Source organism: Myxine glutinosa, chromosome 8, assembly GCF_964187855.1.
Source record: "Myxine glutinosa chromosome 8, kmMyxGlut1.1, whole genome shotgun sequence".
NCBI classification, from domain to species: Eukaryota; Metazoa; Chordata; class Myxini; order Myxiniformes; family Myxinidae; genus Myxine; species Myxine glutinosa.
In genome coordinates, this window is record NC_136268.1 from 96,862,608 (window position 1) to 96,882,113 (window position 19,506).

General features: G+C 43.1%; 1 protein-coding gene across 8 annotated transcripts in view; it reads right to left on the reverse strand.

Moving 5' to 3' along the window:
* The window catches only part of LOC137432745 (regulator of G-protein signaling protein-like), a 126,037-nt gene that overhangs the window by 24,024 nt on the left and 82,507 nt on the right, over window positions 1-19,506 (reverse strand). For all 8 annotated transcript variants that reach the window (XR_013624353.1, XR_013624355.1, XR_013624354.1 and 5 more), the window contains 2 exons: window positions 18,134-18,263; window positions 3,894-4,068 (listed from right to left, as the gene is read on the reverse strand). Coding sequence is in view for 5 of the 8 variants with exons in the window: in XM_078783564.1 (XP_078639690.1) it covers window positions 3,894-4,068; window positions 18,134-18,263 (305 nt within the window). In the remaining 3 variants the exon portion in view is untranslated. The remainder of the gene's footprint in view (window positions 1-3,893; window positions 4,069-18,133; window positions 18,264-19,506) is intronic.

Genomic DNA, 19,506 nt, shown 5'->3' on the forward strand with positions numbered 1-19,506 from the left:
TAAAAGGTGAAAATAACTGTTTGTGAAGGAGAAAGGAAGACGCGGAAAAGAGGCCGGCAGAGGAGAAATAAAAAGTCGGCAGAGAGAGAAGGAGATGGCCATGAGAGAGATACAACCGTAAAGTCACATCGGGGCTGCGAGCGGACATTTTTGATATTGGTCGCGAATATCAAGTGTAATGATAACGTTTAACCTCAAATAAGCTGAAGATCAGACTTCTTCCTCTAGCCCCGTGGTTCTTAACCTGGGTTCGACCGAACCCCAGGGGTTCAGTGAGCCAGTCTCAGGGGTTCGGCGGAGGTCCTCCGAAACGCATTGCAATGTTTTTTTTATTAATTTTTTTGTATCAATTTTGAATCTATGTGTAACTCCTAGAGTCTAGGAACTGATAAAAAAAAACATCCGGGATGGAAACACTTTAACATTCATAATGACGCCATTTCCACCATTGATGTCTGTCTCTGACCACCAAGAACCTACGCTTTTCTTATAATCTCTCCAGAAAGTAGAACAAAAATGAAAAGGTTTATACACGTTTTATATTGATATTGAGGAATAACAAATACAGTCGTGGCCAAAAATATTGGCACCCTTGCACTTTTTTTTTTTTCAAATAATGCACCATTTCTTCCAGAAGATTGTTGAAATTAAAAAATATTTTGTTCTCAACATATGTATTTCTTTGGTTTTCAGGGGAACAAAACAAAAAAAGCTGAAAAAAACTACTAAATCTTAGCTTATTCCACACAGAAATCCTAAAATGGCCTGGACAATATTATTGGCACCTTTAAGAAGCTGTTAGAAATCATTCGATTTCAAGCAGGTGATACTCCTTTACTTTGGAATTGAACTTACCTATGGTGACTTGCAGGTGCCTCCAATATAAAAATCACTCATTCAACTAGTTTGAATAGAGAAAAGGAGTCATTCTGCTGTTTTGTGTCACTTTATGTACCGCAATGAGCATGGAGAAAGGAAAGAAAACCAGAGAATTGTCTGAGGAGGTCAGACACAAGATTGCAGCCAAGCATGGACAATCTCAAGGCTACAAGTCCATCTCCAGAGACCTTGATGTTCCAGTGTCCACCATACGCAATGTTATCAGGAAGTTTAAGGCCCTTGGCACTGATAGCCAACCTCCCTGGACGTGGCCGCAAGAGAAAACTTGATCGAAGATTGCAGTGTAGGATTGTTTGAATGGTGGAGAACGCACCTCGATTAACTGCCAAACAGATTCAAGCTGACCTTCAGACACAAGGTACGACAGTTTCAACTCACACCATCCGTCACCAACTCAATCGAAGGGGTTTCTATGGTAGGAGACCCAGGACGACCCCAATGCTAAGACAGCCCAACTGGAGTTTCCAAAACACACCTGAACAAGCCATCCTTCTGGGAGAATATCCTGTGGACAAATGAGACCAAATTAGAGCTTTTTGGTAAAGCACATCATCTCTATGTTTACAGAAAACAAAATGAAACCTTCATAAAAAGAACACCTTCTCTACAGTCAAACATGGAGGAGGTTCAGTGATCTCCTGGGGTTGCTGTGCTGCCTCTGGCACTTGGTACCTTGAATGTGTGCATGGAATCATGAAATCAGGAGATTACCAAGGCATTTTGGAGCGCAATGTTGAACCCAGTGTCAGAAAGCTGGTCTTCGTCGAAGGTCATAGGATTTGCAGCAGGACAATGACCCCAAATACACTTCAAAAAGCACCCAGGAATGGTTCCAGACAATACGCTGGACTCTTCTGAAGAGACCAGCAATGAGTCCAGATCTAAATCCCATTGAACACCTGTGGGAACATCTGAAAACAGGTAGTTGGGAGAAGGCACCCTTCAAATCTGGGGGAACTGGAGTAGTTTTCACAAGAGGAGTGGGCCAAACTCCCAGTAGAGAGGTGTAGGAAGCTCATTCATGGCTATAGGAAGCACTTGACTGCAGTTATTTTGTCCAAAGGTTGTGCTACCAAATATTAAGTCGAGGGTGTCAATAATTTTGTCAATGCCATTTCTTTTTATTTTCTGATTTAAAAGGATATATTAAGTTCTGAATCAAAAACAAAGGTTCTATAACATGAACATTGAAATAAAGAATTGTGGAAACCAAATACTTTTGTCAATTTCAACGTATTTTTAGAGAAGATTGTGAGTTATTTGAAAAAAGTGCAAGGGTGCCAATATTTTTGGCCACGACTGTATATATGCAAAATTAGGAGATTTTATGACACTAGAAAGATGCCGATGCCCGCACAGGATTCTAAGCAGGCGGGATCGGGATAAAGGAGGCAAAAATGCAAATGGCGTCTTCTGTCATTGAGTTGGCAAGCTGGGAGCAACAATTCACATTTATTTCCACATCTGATGCAATTGAAATGCTCTAATGTCTACAAAATGCTCCAATTGAAACTGTTTGTTCGATATATATATATATACTGTACATATTGTTGCGGATATGGGATTGGCATCCATCCATATCCGCTTGTAAATATTCCCCTATTTCCTCAATACTTCCCAACTATCCCCAATCCCCCATTCCCTAGTCCCATTTTCTGTAAACAACACTCTGTAGACCCGACCTCTCCCTATTTCCCCCATTAAATGTCGCATCCAGTTCCACCGCATCTCACGTAGACAACTATAGGACATCATGCTAGTTATTCTTAGTCTATGTCAGTTAAGGACTCGTTTCCATTAATTCTGACTCTTTGTTGTACCAGAATGTGATTGTATGGCACCGTTAGGAAGTTTAGGACCTCCCAATACCTCCCCGCAGCTCTTCCTCACGGTTCAGCAACAACAACAACAACAACAACAACAGCGGCGGCGGCGCGGGGAGTGTGCGTCCTCACTCCGGCTTGGTTGGTAGGGGGTGTTGGGAGGGCACCAAGCCTTTCCAACGAGCCGCCATCGAACATGTGCTCGACGGGGTTACCAAGTAGGGGCTCGCTGTCAGCTCCTCGTCAAGGGCGGAGCCCGGTAACCCCCGCACCCAATAGAAGCGGCGGACCGATCCCATCTGGGGCGGAGCCAACGAGCGGAGGGCGTGTCACTCCCCGCTGAGCATGCGCAGGAAGAGGGAGGTGACGTGAGATGCGCGCTAAGCTTGGAGAGAGAAGGACGCCACCTCCGAGCGCTGTGACACCTCCCCGCATCTCTGGACTGGACCGTGCGTTATCCTGTCCCTGAGCCAAGGTGCACCTTGTGCTATCGAATGCCTGTCCTTCCCTGCCATCAATCCCTGTGTAAGTCAGTCTTGTTCCGTTTGTCTGTGGTCTGTCGGGGATAAGATAAGACTGTAACTAAGTGCCCATCTCTTCTGTGTCTTTACCTCATTACCTTGTAATCTACCCCTTTTCTCCACCACTAATTATATCCTCCTCCGGAGGTCTTGAGAACTGTACCCCTGGCATCGTTTCATTTATCCCAGTCGTTGTGTCCTTTCCATCATTGATTTAGCGTAGCGCGATTTGGCCAACGTTTGAGTGGAATCGGGTGAGTTGGGGGTAATCGGGTAAACTGTGCGAACACGGCGGCCATTCCACTCGGTCAAGCAACATCTGAAGCCGTGTCCGTAACAATATATATATATATATATATATATATATATATATATATATATATATATATATATATATATATATATATATATATATATATATACATACATACATACATATATATCGCTTTTTGATGCATAGGATCAAATGTTTAAAAATATGTATTGGTGTCAAAGCCAGTGACTAATTGCAAATTAATAGTAGGCTCTATTTTTAGTTTGGGTACCACGAGGTTTTGAAAGCTGGTCAGAAAATAACTTGTTACTTTAATTACTTCTGTCTATACTTCCAAAGATTTCTCCAATGTGCGAAAATGTGCACTCAACTGACTTCTCAATTTCTCGAAAGAACTTGAGGTCATTGATGACAAGGTTCAGTGTAGATTGCTGCCTTTTTGAGCTGGATAGTTTTCTCTGAAGAAGTTTCCCACTCGTGTTGTCAATGGACATTGCAGACTTCATAGTGTGCAAATGAAAGCTGGATGCCTCAGGGCCAATCTGCTGACCTGAAATGTAACAGAAGAATGTTATATCATAAGACAATGCAAGTAAAACATTGAAAAACAACATCCCAGAGGAAACTTTTCGTTAAATTATGTTTCGATTTTTGTGGCAAATTTTTGAAAATATAATTATTTTTTTCAATCAAAGGAAGACCGAATACTGCATTGGAGTCATCAGAAGGAACCTGAATCAGTAAAGAGCAAAGATGGAGTCATCAGGAGGAACCTGGATAGGAATTGGGTTCAGCCGCTACCCCACAACCCTCAAACCCATCCAGGAGCAAACCCAAGTGAGCTTTACAGAAAAAAAATCGCTGCAAGAATTCACTTCTGTTTAGACAGATACAGAAAGAGAACACAACACATTTTGCACCTTCCTAATCATGTTCATGAAAACATGTGTCATAAGGTGACTTCTCAAGAGTCGCAGTCGTCACTCAGATAGCTAATTTACTTAAAATGCAATGCATGTCAGGCAATGCACAGAAGATGCAGGAGAGGAGAAGACACACTTCGTTTAAGTTGGTGGACGTTAAAGACGGTATCCTTCACAAGGAGTAGGTGAGCGATCGTCGGCACCCTGCCAAATTCCAAATTTCTGCTCTAACATACAGGGGGAACTGCATCAGCGGCACAGCTATGCCCCCAGCAAATAGTACTACCATCAGACATATGCTGCATCAGAAAGAAAAGGAGGAACCCTTAAACAAAGCAAAGGAAGACATTTTATGAAGACAAAAGAGAAAAGTGGGGCTCCGACATGGCTTTTCCTGTGCATTCCACCCATATTTCACTTTAATTTTCCAACAAAAAGAGACACGTTAATATATCACGTGTACAAATATATAACGATGAAATTTGCTCATTTGGATGATTAAATAGCAGAAAAGATGTCACAAGCTGGGGCCTCTGGCACGACTCCAGATGTCCAATCAATATATGGTTCGAAAGACCTCTTGCCACAACCAGTTAATCGCAAGTTTGGGCGAGTCCTTACAAACGCGGGTTGCCTAATTTGCACTGCTTAATGTCAATCTCACACCATGGATGTGTAGTAAAGAACAAACAGAGCCAGAACAATTGCAAAAATGAAAAAATTATACATGTAGTTGTAAAGACAAAGGGGGATTTGTTCCTGGGCAATGCTGCGAATGTCGAATCCGCAAATGCTGAGGCATTGTTTTAATGGGGAAAAGGGGGATAGGTTCCTGGCGGTTCGTGATTCATAAGGGAAAACCTTGAAATTTCACGAACACAAATGCAAATCATTGCAGCTTCATCAAAAATGCTTACGAATAAAAAACAACAGCAGGTACAGTTTACAATTTTTATTTAAGACAAGACATACATTTTGATGTGAGGATGATGATGATGAGTTAGAATCCAGTGAACTCTTCTGAAGAGGATGTCGGTGAGGGTGCTGATGAGTTATGCACCGGAGGGGATACCAGCTCATTTGCAGCCTTGAACCCCGATGCTGTCCTCTCTCGCTTCGAGATGAAAGTTCTGGTGTTAGATAGGTGATGAGCTGTGCTCGGATTTCAGACGTAGCGCCTTGCATTCCAGCCAAAGAGTTCAATTGTCTTCAATTTTCTTTTTCTTTGTGGGAGATGGTTTATGCACAGCTGATGGAAGATGGTTTTAGAACTGTTATGCATGTGGCTGGTAGGAGATACGTAGTTTATGCGTGACTGGAGGTAAAAACCGCGAATACGCGAAGCACAGGGCCGCAAAGGTCACATTTTATGAACCGCATATACGTGGGGTCCGCTAAAGTCGGGGTTTCACGATACTTACTAAACTTGTCCTTGTTACTTAACTCAAGTCATAAAGTAATCCCGTCATCATGATATAGCAAGGAATGTCAAAGCGAACTGAGCTTTTATTTGAAGTATTTGTGCATTGACATTGAAGCATGAGAGACATACAGTAAAATGATAACACATGGAAGGGATGTTTGTTAGGAGCTTCTTTCCTTTTACTGGCTGCTCGTTACACAAAAGAGGAAGGTGCCATGCATCTCAATAAATGCAGGATCAGGCAAGGAGGATGTTGGTGGGAGAAATGTGGGAAAACCTTAGCTCATGGTTTCTTCAGTACTATGTATCAAAACTGTCGATGTCAGCAACGCACAACCACTGCTGTGCTTTCTTCATAGACCCAAACTAGGGTGGGAAAACTGCCTATTGGGCACAGACTTGGCCAGATTCTCATCCCAGTAGGGCCCAATAACACCTCGGTCCCCCGCAGGCTGGGAGTAGATCACCTTGGTGAGGGTACTCTTATCCTGTGCTCTGGTCTTTCATGACCTCAACCTCACACTCATAATACTGCAACGGTGGACCGTGGGTGGACACGAGGTCAATCTTCCACAAGGATGGTCACCAATTTAGGGGCAAAGAGTCCTTGGGATCATCCACACCCCCACACCGCCTGCCCCCCACTACACCTCCACTTAGACCTACACCTGCCATAGACCACCCTCCCAAACACAATTAACCTTCTTCAACAAATTCCCTTCCCTCTAACAATTCCTGCAGTTTTGTCCCTTTCCTCAACTCTTCTACTAAATCCATTACCGCAGAAAAGACCATCAGTCACCCCAAACCCTGACACCACCTTCATGTAACACTGAATACACTATTTATAACCGCTCATGCATTTGTCCCTGGCCTTGCACGCATCCAGTGACATCTGATTCGTCTCGTCCTCTTTTTCTTCAGGCTTATACCCTTTGGTTACACTATCGGTGGCAGATTAATTATCATCATGCTCAATCGATTTGACATTTGAGTGACCTATCTCTCCGATGTCATTCTCTGGTGAGCACCAGTTGTGAGATAGACTCCATCCATGCTTGCCTTCATTTAGACACTTGACGTTCCAGAAAACAGAGCTGGACCAAAAAGTCTCTGATCAGGCTGAACAATTCTCCTGTCGGGAAGAGAGCCAGATCACAGCCCCGGGTGAGTCTGAAAAGACGCCACACTTGGACCTGCTGTTTCGCACAAAGGAAATCCCCATTGAAGCACCAGGTACATGTAGGCCAGAGCCCCAGCAAACACACCACAGCTGCTCCCTCCCAGGCCCAGCAGGTACAGACCGACTTGGTGATTCCAGCTCTGCAAAACGGCTCAGCGGAGCTGCTTTTTTGTCTCCTGGTGGCTCTATGGCCACTGCCGATGCCTTGTAAGGTGCTCTGGATTCCCTCTTCACCTTCATGGTATTGAATGTACCCAACTCATCATTGACTAAATGGTCAAATCACTTATTGATGGTGCAGCAGAATCTCTCAGGCATATTTGATGGCATAATGACTCGCTCAAGCGCAATATTGCACTCTGATTCAGTGTGTTCGACTTGTGCCGCCTTTACATGGTGCGATGCAAAATGGCAGCCACCCTGTCCAAGGCACCATAAACTTGTTTCACATGGGACAAGCAGGCTATGCTCCTCCTACACACGGCAGACAACAAAAGGAAGGGTTCTGGGATCTGGCACACAAAACCAGCACACCAATGCATGGGATCCGAACGGCTTCCCCTCCTCTGCTGTGATGACCTGTAGTTCGGTCACAGTGTAACGTTGCACAGCACATCCCACTGCTACATTCCCAAATCCCAACTTCCAATCCAAGACACAGGTTCCAACGCATAACCTGAAATATGCATGAACTCATAGTTCCCATCTTGTGTTCCTTTGCTGCCATGTCACACTCCTTAATACCTTCCTCATTTCCAGCCCATAAGAAAGTGTAAAATTTCTAATTTTCCTTCTCATTCATCAAGTGCAGCACATTTTTTATGAAGAAGCAAACACACACACACAAACACACATGATGAAGAAGCAACGGTAAACGGTAACAGATACAGTTATGCATAAGTAAATGCGAAATGGGTTCGGAAAGTTTGACTTGTACCCATTTTGTAATTGCCGTAATTGTTTGAAAATGTTAATGCAATTCCTTCAAAAGTAAGGTATACAAAATGTTTTGAGTTTTTTTTCTCTCTTATTTTATAGGGATTTAGATTATGTAGATAAAACAAAAGGATGAAATGTAATTTGATTTGTATAAAAATGTAATGCGTTTTCATGTATATTTTAAAGCGGTGAAGCCGCTTCAGTATTTAGCTATGTCCTTCCTTCCATCCCGTCCGTCAAAAATGAAGAACCACCTTTCTAACCATGTTTCCAAAGGGTTCGAAAGTGTCATTCTCGGGGTTTCTAAGGGGTAATTCTAATGGGCTCCAAAAGGTAATGCTAATGGGTTCTAAAGGGTAATTCTAATGGGTTCTAAACGTTAATGCCAATGGGTTTAAAGGGTAATTCTAATGGGTTCTAAAGGTTAATGCGAATGGATTTTAAAGGGTAATTCTAATGGGTTCTAAAGGGTAATGCTAATGGGTTTTAAAGGGTAATTCTAATGGGTTCTAAAAGTTTATGCGAATGGATTTCAAAAGGTAATTCTAATGGGTTCTAAACGTTAATGCCAATGGGTTTTAAAGGGTAATTCAAATGGGTTCTAAAGGTTAATGCTAATGGATTTTAAAGGGTAATTCTAATGGGTTCTAAAGGGTAATTCTAATGGGTTCTAAAGAGTAATTCCAATTGGTTCTAAAGGGTAATTCAAATGGGTTCAAAATGTTAATACTAATGGGTTTAAAGGATAATTCTAATGGGTTCTAAAGGGTAATTCTAATGGGTTCTAAAGAGTAATTCCAATTGGTTTTAAAGGGTAATTCTAATAGATTCGAAAGGGTAATGCTAGTGGATTTTAAAGGGTAATTCTAATGGGTTCTAAAGGTTAATTCTAATGGGTTTTAAAGGGTAATTAAAATGGGTTCTAAAAGTTAATGCTAATGGGATTGAAAGGGTAATTCTAATGGGTTCTAAAGGGTAATTCAAATGGGTTCTAAAAGGTAATTCAAATGGGTTCTAAAGGTTAATTCTAATGGGTTTTAAAGGGTAATTCAAATGGGTTCTAAAGGTTAATGCTAATGGGTTTTAAAGGGTAATTCTAATGGGTTCTAAAGGGTAATTCAAATGGGTTCTAAAGGTTAATTCTAATGGGATTTAAAGGTTAATTCTAATGGGTTTTAAAGGGTAATTCTAATGGGTTCTAAAGGTTAATGCTGATGGGTTTTAAAGGGTAATTCAAATGGGTTCTAAAGGTTAATGCTAATAGGGTTTAAAGGGTAATTCTAATGGGTTCTAAAGAGTAATTCCAATTGGTTCTAAAGGGTCATGCTAATGGGGTTTAAAGGGTAATTCTAATAGATTCTAAAGGGTAATGCTTGTGGATTTTAAAGGGTAATTCTAATGGGTTCTAAAGGTTAATGCTAATGGGTTTTAAAGGGTAATTCAAATGGGTTCTAAAGGTTAATGCTAATGGGGTTTAAAGGGTAATTCTAATCGGTTCTAAAGGGTAATTCTAATGGGTTCAAAAGAGTAATTCCAATTGGTTCTAAAGGGTAATTCTAATAGATTCTAAAGGGTAATGCCAATGGGTTTTAAAGGGTAATTCAAATGGGTTCTAAAGGTTAATGCTAATGGGGTTTAAAGGGTAATTCTAATGGGTTCTAAAGGGTAATTCTACTGGGTTCTAAAGAGTAATTCCAATTGGTTCTAAAGGGTAATGCTAATGGGGTTTAAAGGGTAATTCTAATAGATTCTAAAGGGTAATGCTTGTGGATTTTAAAGGGTAATTCTAATAGATTCTAAAGGGTAATGCTTGTGGATTTTAAAGGGTAATTCTAATGGGTTCTAAAGGTTAATGCTAATGGGGTTTAAAGGGTAATTCTAATCGGTTCTAAAGGGTAATTCTAATGGGTTCAAAAGAGTAATTCCAATAGGTTCTAAAGGGTAATTTTAATAGATTCTAAAGGGTAATGCTAGTGGATTTTAAAGGGTAATTCCAATGGGTTCTCAAGGGTAATTCTAATGGGTTCTAAAGGGCAATTCCAATGGGTTCTATGGAGGTTGTATTGCACTATATGGAACCCTATCAGTTGAATGCATCCTTCTGCGGTGGATATTTATATTCTATGAATGAGAAAAGATTGGCGAACAGGGAACAGCCGATAAACAGACAATTTAGAGGATGAAAAATTACTTGTTTATTGGATGCCATCATTATAATCTGTGACTCAGTTAAATACAGCTCTGCCTTGCTACTCACTTAACGTCTTAGTGCTTCTCATGAAGAGAGTGCTTGTGTTTATAGTCGAATTACAGGCCATTTTAAAATGCATTGAATGGTTGGAATGTGGATTGTAGTTAACAAACAGCATTCTTTTAAGCAAGCAGTGGTGTAGTATTATGGGGAGTGCTGTTCTTCAGTGTGAACAACAAACTATCTTGAAAGCATTTGTTGTGGATGTTCACTGCGGCATGACCTTTTGGTAGACAAACTATTTGTTCTGGTGTCCTGGTCAGTTTTTCTGAAAGGGTTTAGATTATCATCATACGAAAATACACAATTTGGTGTCTGTCTGTGCATCTTTTACCACGATACATTTGATCTCTACTTATCAAATCTCAACCAAACTTGACATGAGGATTAATTAAGGGTCACACCATGGAGGTTGTAGCGACTTCATTTCCTCCCCTCGCCACAGGCCTGTTGCCAGCCGGAGCATCCAGGGAGGGGCAAATGACATTCAACAGGGGCGTTTAAAAAAAACATCAAAACAACTGGAGACGATGGTGCTTCTGCGAGAACCCGCTAGAAAGGAGCTAGTCCAATAAAATTATACCCCTTTATACGAGAGTTGATGTACTAAAGATATGTTAACGCCGATGACAAAAATCAGAGCCAAAATCCTCCAAAAAAGCAATTACTCTTTCTCAGATTAATGAAGTTTAGATTTTATACCTGACACCATGGTCAAGCCTCATTCCATGCGAAATGCTCAAGGATTGTTCTCATGCTAACCTTTCTTAATCTAGGACGGGCAGATTCTAGAGGGGCGGAGCAATTCACCACATGTCTGTCCCCCTTCATTGGGGTAGGTTTTAAAGGCCAATCTTTTAACACGTGTGTTTTCACTACGGTCTGCTTTTGAGGGTAAAAGAAACTCGGAAAACATTTTCCATAAAAGACTAATTATGTCTCTTCTATTGGAATTGTAGACGGTGGCTTGCAAACCGAGCATCAAGGGCGGTGTACAGAGGCGTTTTTTTTTTTAAATAAAAATAAATACAGGGTGCAGTAAGGTGAAATTTGCTGCACGTGATGAGCAACACACGTAGAGTAAAACGAGTGTTTATTTACATCCTTAGGATGTCTAATAAATAAAGAAGATATAAGCACACCTGACACTAGGCCTCAGCCTCAGACTTTGGCATGCTCACGAGGCTACACCGTCGATTAAACTGTTCCAACCCATCATTTAAACCCACTTTATACGAGGATATTATGAACCACAAACACATAAACAGTCACTACCACTGAAAATACAAAACTGAAAGAAATCTGAAGGAATCCCAACATCCTTGAGAAATTATATGTTTATCGTGTCCACCATAGAGAGAGCGGAGCAGGGCCGAGATCGAATGTAATTGATATACCCCAGATAGGACAATAACATGATCCAACCGCTCCCGTAGGGAGTGGACATACTAGTAAATAAAATGTACAAATTGGGAGGCATGTGTAAATGCGACATTGCAAATTTGAAAAAGAAGAGTACTGTATATATATATTGTGTACAAGATCGAGGCTCGTGTAAGAGCTAACATCAATCACAAAAAAAAAAAAAAAACGGACACACAAGACACAAAAAAGGGAGCGGGAGACAAGATGGGGAGAGAGAGGAAAGCACACAAGTACAACAGCAGAGAACAGGGACAACGGAAGATCTGTGGGAGGGAGGCGGCTTGGGGGGAGGAGGCATGGGAAGGTGGGGGGGGGGGGGGGGAGTATAAAACACGTGGACACTGCTGGAACCTCCAGGAAAGAAAAAAGTCGGTATTTCAAGAAAAAAAGGAGAGTGGATTTGGGGTGAATTAACGGGGGTAGAAGAGATCAAGGTTTTGGATGAGGGAAGATAAGAGATGGTCGTGAATAGCTGTTTTAAAGACGTGGAGGGAGGAGTGGGATTGAAGAGAGTGAGGGAGATGGTTCCAGAGGCGGGAGTAAAGAGGAATGAAAGAGTGAAGGTGAGCAGAGAGTCTTGATTTTAGCAATTTCAAAAGAAGAGGGTTACTGGCAGATCTTGTGCAACCAGTCGGAATATTTGGGGGACAGAGCACAGAGAGAGCTGGGGGAGCAAGGCCAGATAGGAGTCAGTAGAAGACACAAAGACCACCTACCTGCCTGCGGTGAGTGAGTGAAAGGCCCTCAGAGTTAGCGTCATCGCGGGATATTCCAATGATTCTGAAAGCTTTGGTTTCAACAGCGTGAAGACGAGCTAGGTGTGAGGCAGGAGCACCAGCCCAGAGGGGAGAGTAGTATTCCATTGAGCTGTGGATGAAAGCCTTGTATGTGGTGAGGAGCTCAGGTGTGCCAAGGAAGGACCTCACACGACGGAGGATGCCCAGTCGGCAACTGGCTTTGGAGGCCAGCTTGGAAATGTGGTTTTCCCAGGAAAGATCATGGCAGATAGTGAGACCCAAAAGATTGAGTGACAGAACTTCTTGGAGAGGATTACTCAGAAAGTGGATGGGAGGGTTGTCCAGTCGGTCTTTTCGGAGAGACATCGTAAGAGTGTGAGATTTGTCAGGATTGAAAGACATGTTCCACTTGTTTGCCCAGTCTGTGATTTTGTCCAGGTCTGCAGAGAGTGAGGAGGCTGCAGACTGCCGATCTGAGGGATGAAGAATGGAGCGGCAGAGAGTGGAGTCATCAGCAAAGAGATAGAGAGGATTTTCAAGAGAGTCAGAGAGATCATTGATGAAGACCAGAAAAAGCACAGGGCCCAGAACACTGCCTTGGAGAACGCCAGCCTTAACAGGAAGGCGAGATGAGAGAAACCCATTCAGGGCCACACGTTGACTACGACCAGAGAGGAAGTCCACAAGCCATGCATGGAGATTTCCATGGATACCATAGGAGGAGAGTTTGGTGAGCAGAGCGGGGTGTCAGACCATATTGAAGGCACATGACATGTCAAGGGAGACAGCTCTAATTTCCTGTTTGGCATTGAGGACCTCCATCCATTGTTGAGACAGCAGAAGCAACATGTCCAAAGTAGACTTACCTGGCCTGAAACCAAATTGATGATCAGAGATCAAGCCATTGGAGAAGAGGATAGATTTGATATCTGAAGCAATGATGGATTCCATGACTTTGCTGATAATTGGGAGAAGGCTGATTGGTCTGTAGTTGCAAGGATCTGTTTTTGCACCTTTTTTGTGTAAAGCGGTAATGTTGGCTGCTTTCCAAGCTGATGGAATTGCTATTTTTTGTTGTTTGATAGTTATTTAGAATCAGGTTTAATTTGAAGTTTGTATGTTCAATAAATTATGAGTACACAGGGTGATTCAAAACCACATTGTTCACTTGTGAAATGGTTATTTAATGAGTGAATGCATTTTAATTTTATGATGCACTAAATATACTTGTCACAAGTGTCCAAGGTACCTTTGCATATATCTCTTTTTTAGATATACAGTGGCCTGCAAAAGTAGTTACCCCCACCCGTCCAAAGTTTTCATATTTTGATGTCACCTGAGCTTATTTAATGTTTTTTAAAATCAAACTTAAAATATCGAATCTTCACAAACTACTCCAAAGTGAAAAGCTAAACAAATGCAGCTAAAATGTGAATAAGTTAGATTAACAGAGAAAATCAGATGATTCTCAGTTGCATAAGTACAGTATTGAAACCTTTTGCCCCAATTAACCCAATATCACTTCAGAAGCAAATTAATTTGTTTAAAAGGTTACAAAATAAGTGTAATATGTTTCACCTGTATGTAATCAGTGGTTTAAATTAAAAATTAAATTCCCTCATTTAGCTGAGGAGTTTTAAGGTGCAACTCACTTGGTCAACCAACAAGGCAAACATGAAGAACAAGGAGCTTTCCAAAGAAGTCAGAAATAAAGTGGTGGAGAAGCACCGTTCAGGAGAGGGTTATAACTTATAAGATTTCAAAGTCACTCATTATCCCTTTGAGTACGGTGAAATCCATCATTAAGAAGTGGAAGACGTATCGTACCAACCAGACTCTACCCCAGACTCTGCCTACCCATAGTTTGATCTCTTCAGTTATGAATGAATGAATGAATGAATGAATGATCGTTTTAAGGCCATTTTCCCCGCTAGAGTAGGGGTTAGCCTTGCGGGCCCCATGACAATCATGGTTCCCTGTTTGAGGCAATGTTTTTATGGCCGGATGCTCTTCCTGACGCCAACCCTTGGCTCTTACGATGCGCAGGGATACAGTGTGCCTATTCTAAATTGAGGTACACACCGTGATCATTCATCCCAGCAAGCTGGTACTCAATTTGCCGACCTCGGAAGGATGACAGGCTGAGTCAACCCCCCTGGCGTTAATTCAGCGATCGACCGGGATTCGAACCCAGGATCCTAGGATCCCAAGCCGGCACCCTAACCGCTAAGCCAACACCAGGCACCTAGGATCTTCAGTTATGAATGATAAAGTCAATTTGCAAAAATTGTTTTTCCATAATTCGTAATTCATCTAAATCTGGCATTATTGGAAAGGGGTGAATACTTTTGCAGGCCACAGTATATTTATAGACTAGCAGATAACCCAGTTCCACTGGGCTGTTGGAAGGGTATTTGTTCCCAATAGAGTGTGAAGTATTTAGGGAGTTTGCTTGGAATATCCTTTGACAGCATAATAGCAGGGTCCCACGGAAATGCTGTGTAATGTAAAATTTGACTTTAAGTCAAAAACCCCTTTTGTGATTCTGATTATTTCAGAATAAAATCAGCTCTTCCTGTAGGTTTCCTCTCCAGGGTAGTGCATATTTTTTTTTTTTTTTTTTTTTTTTTTTTTGTATACAAGATCGAGGCTCGTGAAAGAGCTAACAATAATCACAAAAAAGACAAACCGACACACAAAACACAAAAAAACAAGGGGAGCGGCAGACAAGATGGGGAGAGAGGGGGAAGGACACAAACACAACATTTGAGAGCAGGGACATCGGGAGGACTTGGGGGGAAGTGGGAGAGGAATAAAACATATGAACGCTGCAAGGACTCTGGGGTGAATTACCGGGGTAGAAAAGATCAAGGTTTTCGATGGGGGAAGATAAGAGATGGTGGTGAACAGCTGTTTTAACCCTCCCATCTACTTTCTCAACAATCCTCTCCAAGAAGTTCTGTCGCTCAAGCTTTTGGGTCTCACTATCTGCCATGATCTTTCTTGGGAAAACCACATTTCCAAGCTGGCCTCCAAAGCCAGTCGCCGACTGGGCATCCTCCGTCGTGCGAAGTCCTTCCTTGGCACACCTGAGCTCCTCACCACATACAAGGCTTTCATCCGCAGCTCAATGGAATACTGTTCCCCCCTCTGGGCTGGTGCTCCTGCCTCACACCTTGCTCGGCTTCACGCTGTTGAGGCCAAAGCTTTCAGAATCATTGGAATCTCCTGCGATGTAGTCAACTCCGAGGGCCTTTCACTCACTCACCGCAGGCAGGTTGGTGGTCTTTCTGTCTTCCCTCCCTGGGAACCCTCCCATTTCACAGCAAAGACTCAACCATGAGCATCAATGAGCTTTCAAAAGACCTCTGGGATAAAGCTGTGGAAAGGCACAGCTAAGGGGATAGGTATAAAAAAAAAAAATTGAAAGACCTTGAATATCCCTTGGACCACAGTCAAGACAATCATTAAGAAGTGGACGCGTATGGTACCACCAAGATCCTGCCTAGATCAAGCCACGTGTGTGACTCTGTGTATGCGTGCGTGTATGTGTGTGTGTGTGTGTGTGTGTGTGTGTGTGTGTGTGTGTGTGTGTGTGTGTGTGTGTGTGTGTGTGTGGGTGTAATATTATACATATATATATATATATATATATGTATATATATATATATATATTCTGTTACGTGGTCCTCCCGGTGACTACCTGGTCTCGGTGACCCCCGGACCGTGAGAGGAACCCCGCCAGAAAGATATATGATTTATACGCTTTCGTAACGCAATCAATATGAATTCCAGTCAATAAGAAACCCCACACCAAGGATCCGGATTAATCAATAATATATTCCCAATCAATCAACAACAATCAACAATCAATCAACAATATTACTAAGATGGCCATCTCATATATTTCCCCCCTTGACCCCACTCACTGCACCCTCAATGGTCACTGTCCCTCACAATGTCTCTGGGCCCCTCCAGACCAAGGTGAAGGTCGACTTCTCCGCACACGGGTGGTTGAACGGACCCCTGGCTGACGTGCTCCAAACGTGCACGTCCCGTACCGGGAACGGCGGCTGCAGCGAACACCTCCTCAGGACGCCACCGGGGTCGGAGGCCGTATCGCGGCCTCTGGGCTGTGAACGGCTCGCAAAGCGCGCGAGGCCCAAGGTGCGACCCGTACACGCACTCGTAGGCGTCGAGGCGAACAGTGCCGGATGCTTGGTTCCTTCCAGGAACCCACGGCAACCTGACACGTAACAGGCAATCACCCCGCGCAGGTAACTCCTCTCGCCAGACGGGCTTTTCAAACGCAGCGTTCCAAAGCAGATAAAGATCGACTCAGCTCGCGTCGGAGCTGGTCGAGGATCAAGATGGCCGCTTCTCTCCCGACCTTGTCTTTTTTCTTCTTCCGGTTCACCATCCCGTTTCCGGTCTCCTGTTATCAGGAGCGCTTCTAACCATTTAACCACAACAACCTTTAATAGAATAAACATTAATAAGCAATGACCTGAATAGTAAGTCACATAAATCTGGAATCCGTAACAATATATTGTTGCGGATATGGGATTTGGCCTCCATCCATATCCGCTTGTAAATATTCCCCTATTTCCCCAATACTCCCCAACTATCCCCAATCCCCCATTCCCTAGTCCCATTGTCTGTAAACAACACTCTGTAGCCCCGACCTTCCCCTTTTTCCCCCATTAAATGTCGTGCCCAGGTTCACCGCATCTCACGTAGACAACTATAGGACATCTTGCTAGTTATTCTTAGTCTATGTCAGTTAAGGACTCGTTTCCATTAATTCTGACTCTTCGTTGCACCAGAATGTGATTGTATGGCACCGTTAGTAAGTTTAGGACCTCCCAATACCTCCCCGCATCTCTTCCTCATGGAACAACAACACCAACAACAACAACAGTGGCGGCGGAGCGGCGACGGCGCGGGGAGTGTGCGTCCTCACTCCGGCTTGGTTAGCCGCCATTGAACATGTGCTCCGATGGGGTTACCACGCAGGGGCTCACTGTCAGCTCCTCGTCAAGGGCGGAGCCCGGTAACCCCCCGCACCCAATAAGAAGCGGCGGACCGATTCCATCTGGGGCGGAGCTAACGAGCCGAGGGCGTGTCACTCCCCGCTGGACATGCGCAGGAAGACGGAGGTGACGTCAGATGCGCCTCAGCTTGGAGAGAAAAGGACGCCACCTCCAGCGCGACGATACCTCCCCGCATCTCTGGACCGGACCGGGTCGATTCTGCCCCTGAGCCAAGGTGCACCTTGAGCTATCGACTGCCTGCACTCCCCTGCCATCAATCCCTGTGTGAGTCAGTCTTGTCCCGTTTGTCTGTGGTCTGTCGGGAATAAGATAAGACTGTGTCTAAGTGCTTACCTTTCTGTGCTTTACCTCTTGCTGTGTAATCTAACCGTTCTGCATAACCAATATTATATCCTCCTCCGGAGGTCTTGAGAACTGTACCCCTTGTGTCGTTGCCTTAATCCCAGCCGTTGTGTCCTTTCCTTCATTGATCTAGCGTAGAGCGATTCGGCCAACGTTCGAGTGTAATCAGGTAACTTGTGCGAACACGGCGGCCATTCCGCTCGGCCCATCATAACATCTAAGTCGTGTCCGTAACAATATATATATATATATATATATATATATATATATATATATATATATATATATATATATATATATATATATATATATATATGAATGATCCTTCATTGCCTTACCAGGCTCCTGGGATTGTATCATGGGACGAAGAAACTTTTCAAAAGCTTTCCAAGATGTCCGATCAGAAATAGCCCTTTGAAAATGAAAAACGCTGATGAAGAAACTCTTCAAATTCAACCATATCCTTTCCTGTGTGGAAAAAAGAATTAAGGAAGGTAAAATGAAGTTTGCACATTCTAATTGCTGGGAACAATTTTGCCAAAGAGGTTGTAATGAGGGTGGGACGTGGGAGTGGGAGGGGGAGAGGATGGGTGGAGATAATAATATATGTCTGTCTACTTGATAAAACTCCGTCTTCCTTTTGAGTATTAGATAATACTAGCAACGGTACCCGCCCTATAGGCGGGGCTTCAATTGGGAGGCCCAAATGAAAAGGCAAAATATCAGAAATTGAAGGCTTTTTTTATTTTAAACGATTTATGTAAACATCCGTTAAATCATATCACACGCAATTCATCAAAATCTAAACAGTACATGGCGCCCATTTTGAAAAAAGATTGAATTCTGCAAAACGGAAGTGGCCGCTACACGTCTTTCTCAGTCGCACTTTTATGTGTAAAGAGTGCGCACCAAATCTGTAACACGGAAGCGGCCGCTACACCTGTTTCTCAGTCACTTTGTACATGCTGCCACGTTACTTCGGAGCCGCACGTTTATATAGAAAGAGTTCGTCAGGAGTCGATCTACTCTCTCCTGGTACGTAGAATTTCAACAAAAGCCACATCACTGTTCATATCGGTAAATATTATTCCATCGTGTTTGTAAAAACTGGAAAATTGGAAAACTTGGAAAAATTGGAAAAACAATATAGCCTATTTTACTCCAGGGGATCCTAGGATTATCCAACAAAAATATCGTTGTGATCAGTTCAGCCGTTTTTGCGGTACCTTCGAACGGATGGACAGACGGACGGACATTTGGTGAATTATAGTAAGATTGTTATGTGTGTGGGGGTAGGTAATGAAATACCTTAGTCGAGGTAGAATTGTATAGATTAGCGTGCCCCGAATAACGCGAAGAAGAATCTTCATGTATCTAAGTTAGGCCGACTGTCCGGTAAGATCATATATGTGTCTCCATACGAGGGGGGGAGCTATGCTAATTAGGTAGGGCTTAAGAATAATCCCCAGTGTGTAATTGCCCCTGTGATTTTTCCCTGTTCTTATAGAATTCACTCGGCCAGCCATGTAATCGGAACATTGCCACAACCACAACGACAAGCTCGACAGAAACCCAGCATATTGGCCGATCAGCCCGGGAGCCCCGCCCCCGAACATTCTCGATGGTGAGTGGTTGAGAATGTCCATGAGGTCACACCTCGAATGAGGATTGGTTGAGGAATGATTGAATCACGCTTGGTGATTGGAGCGAG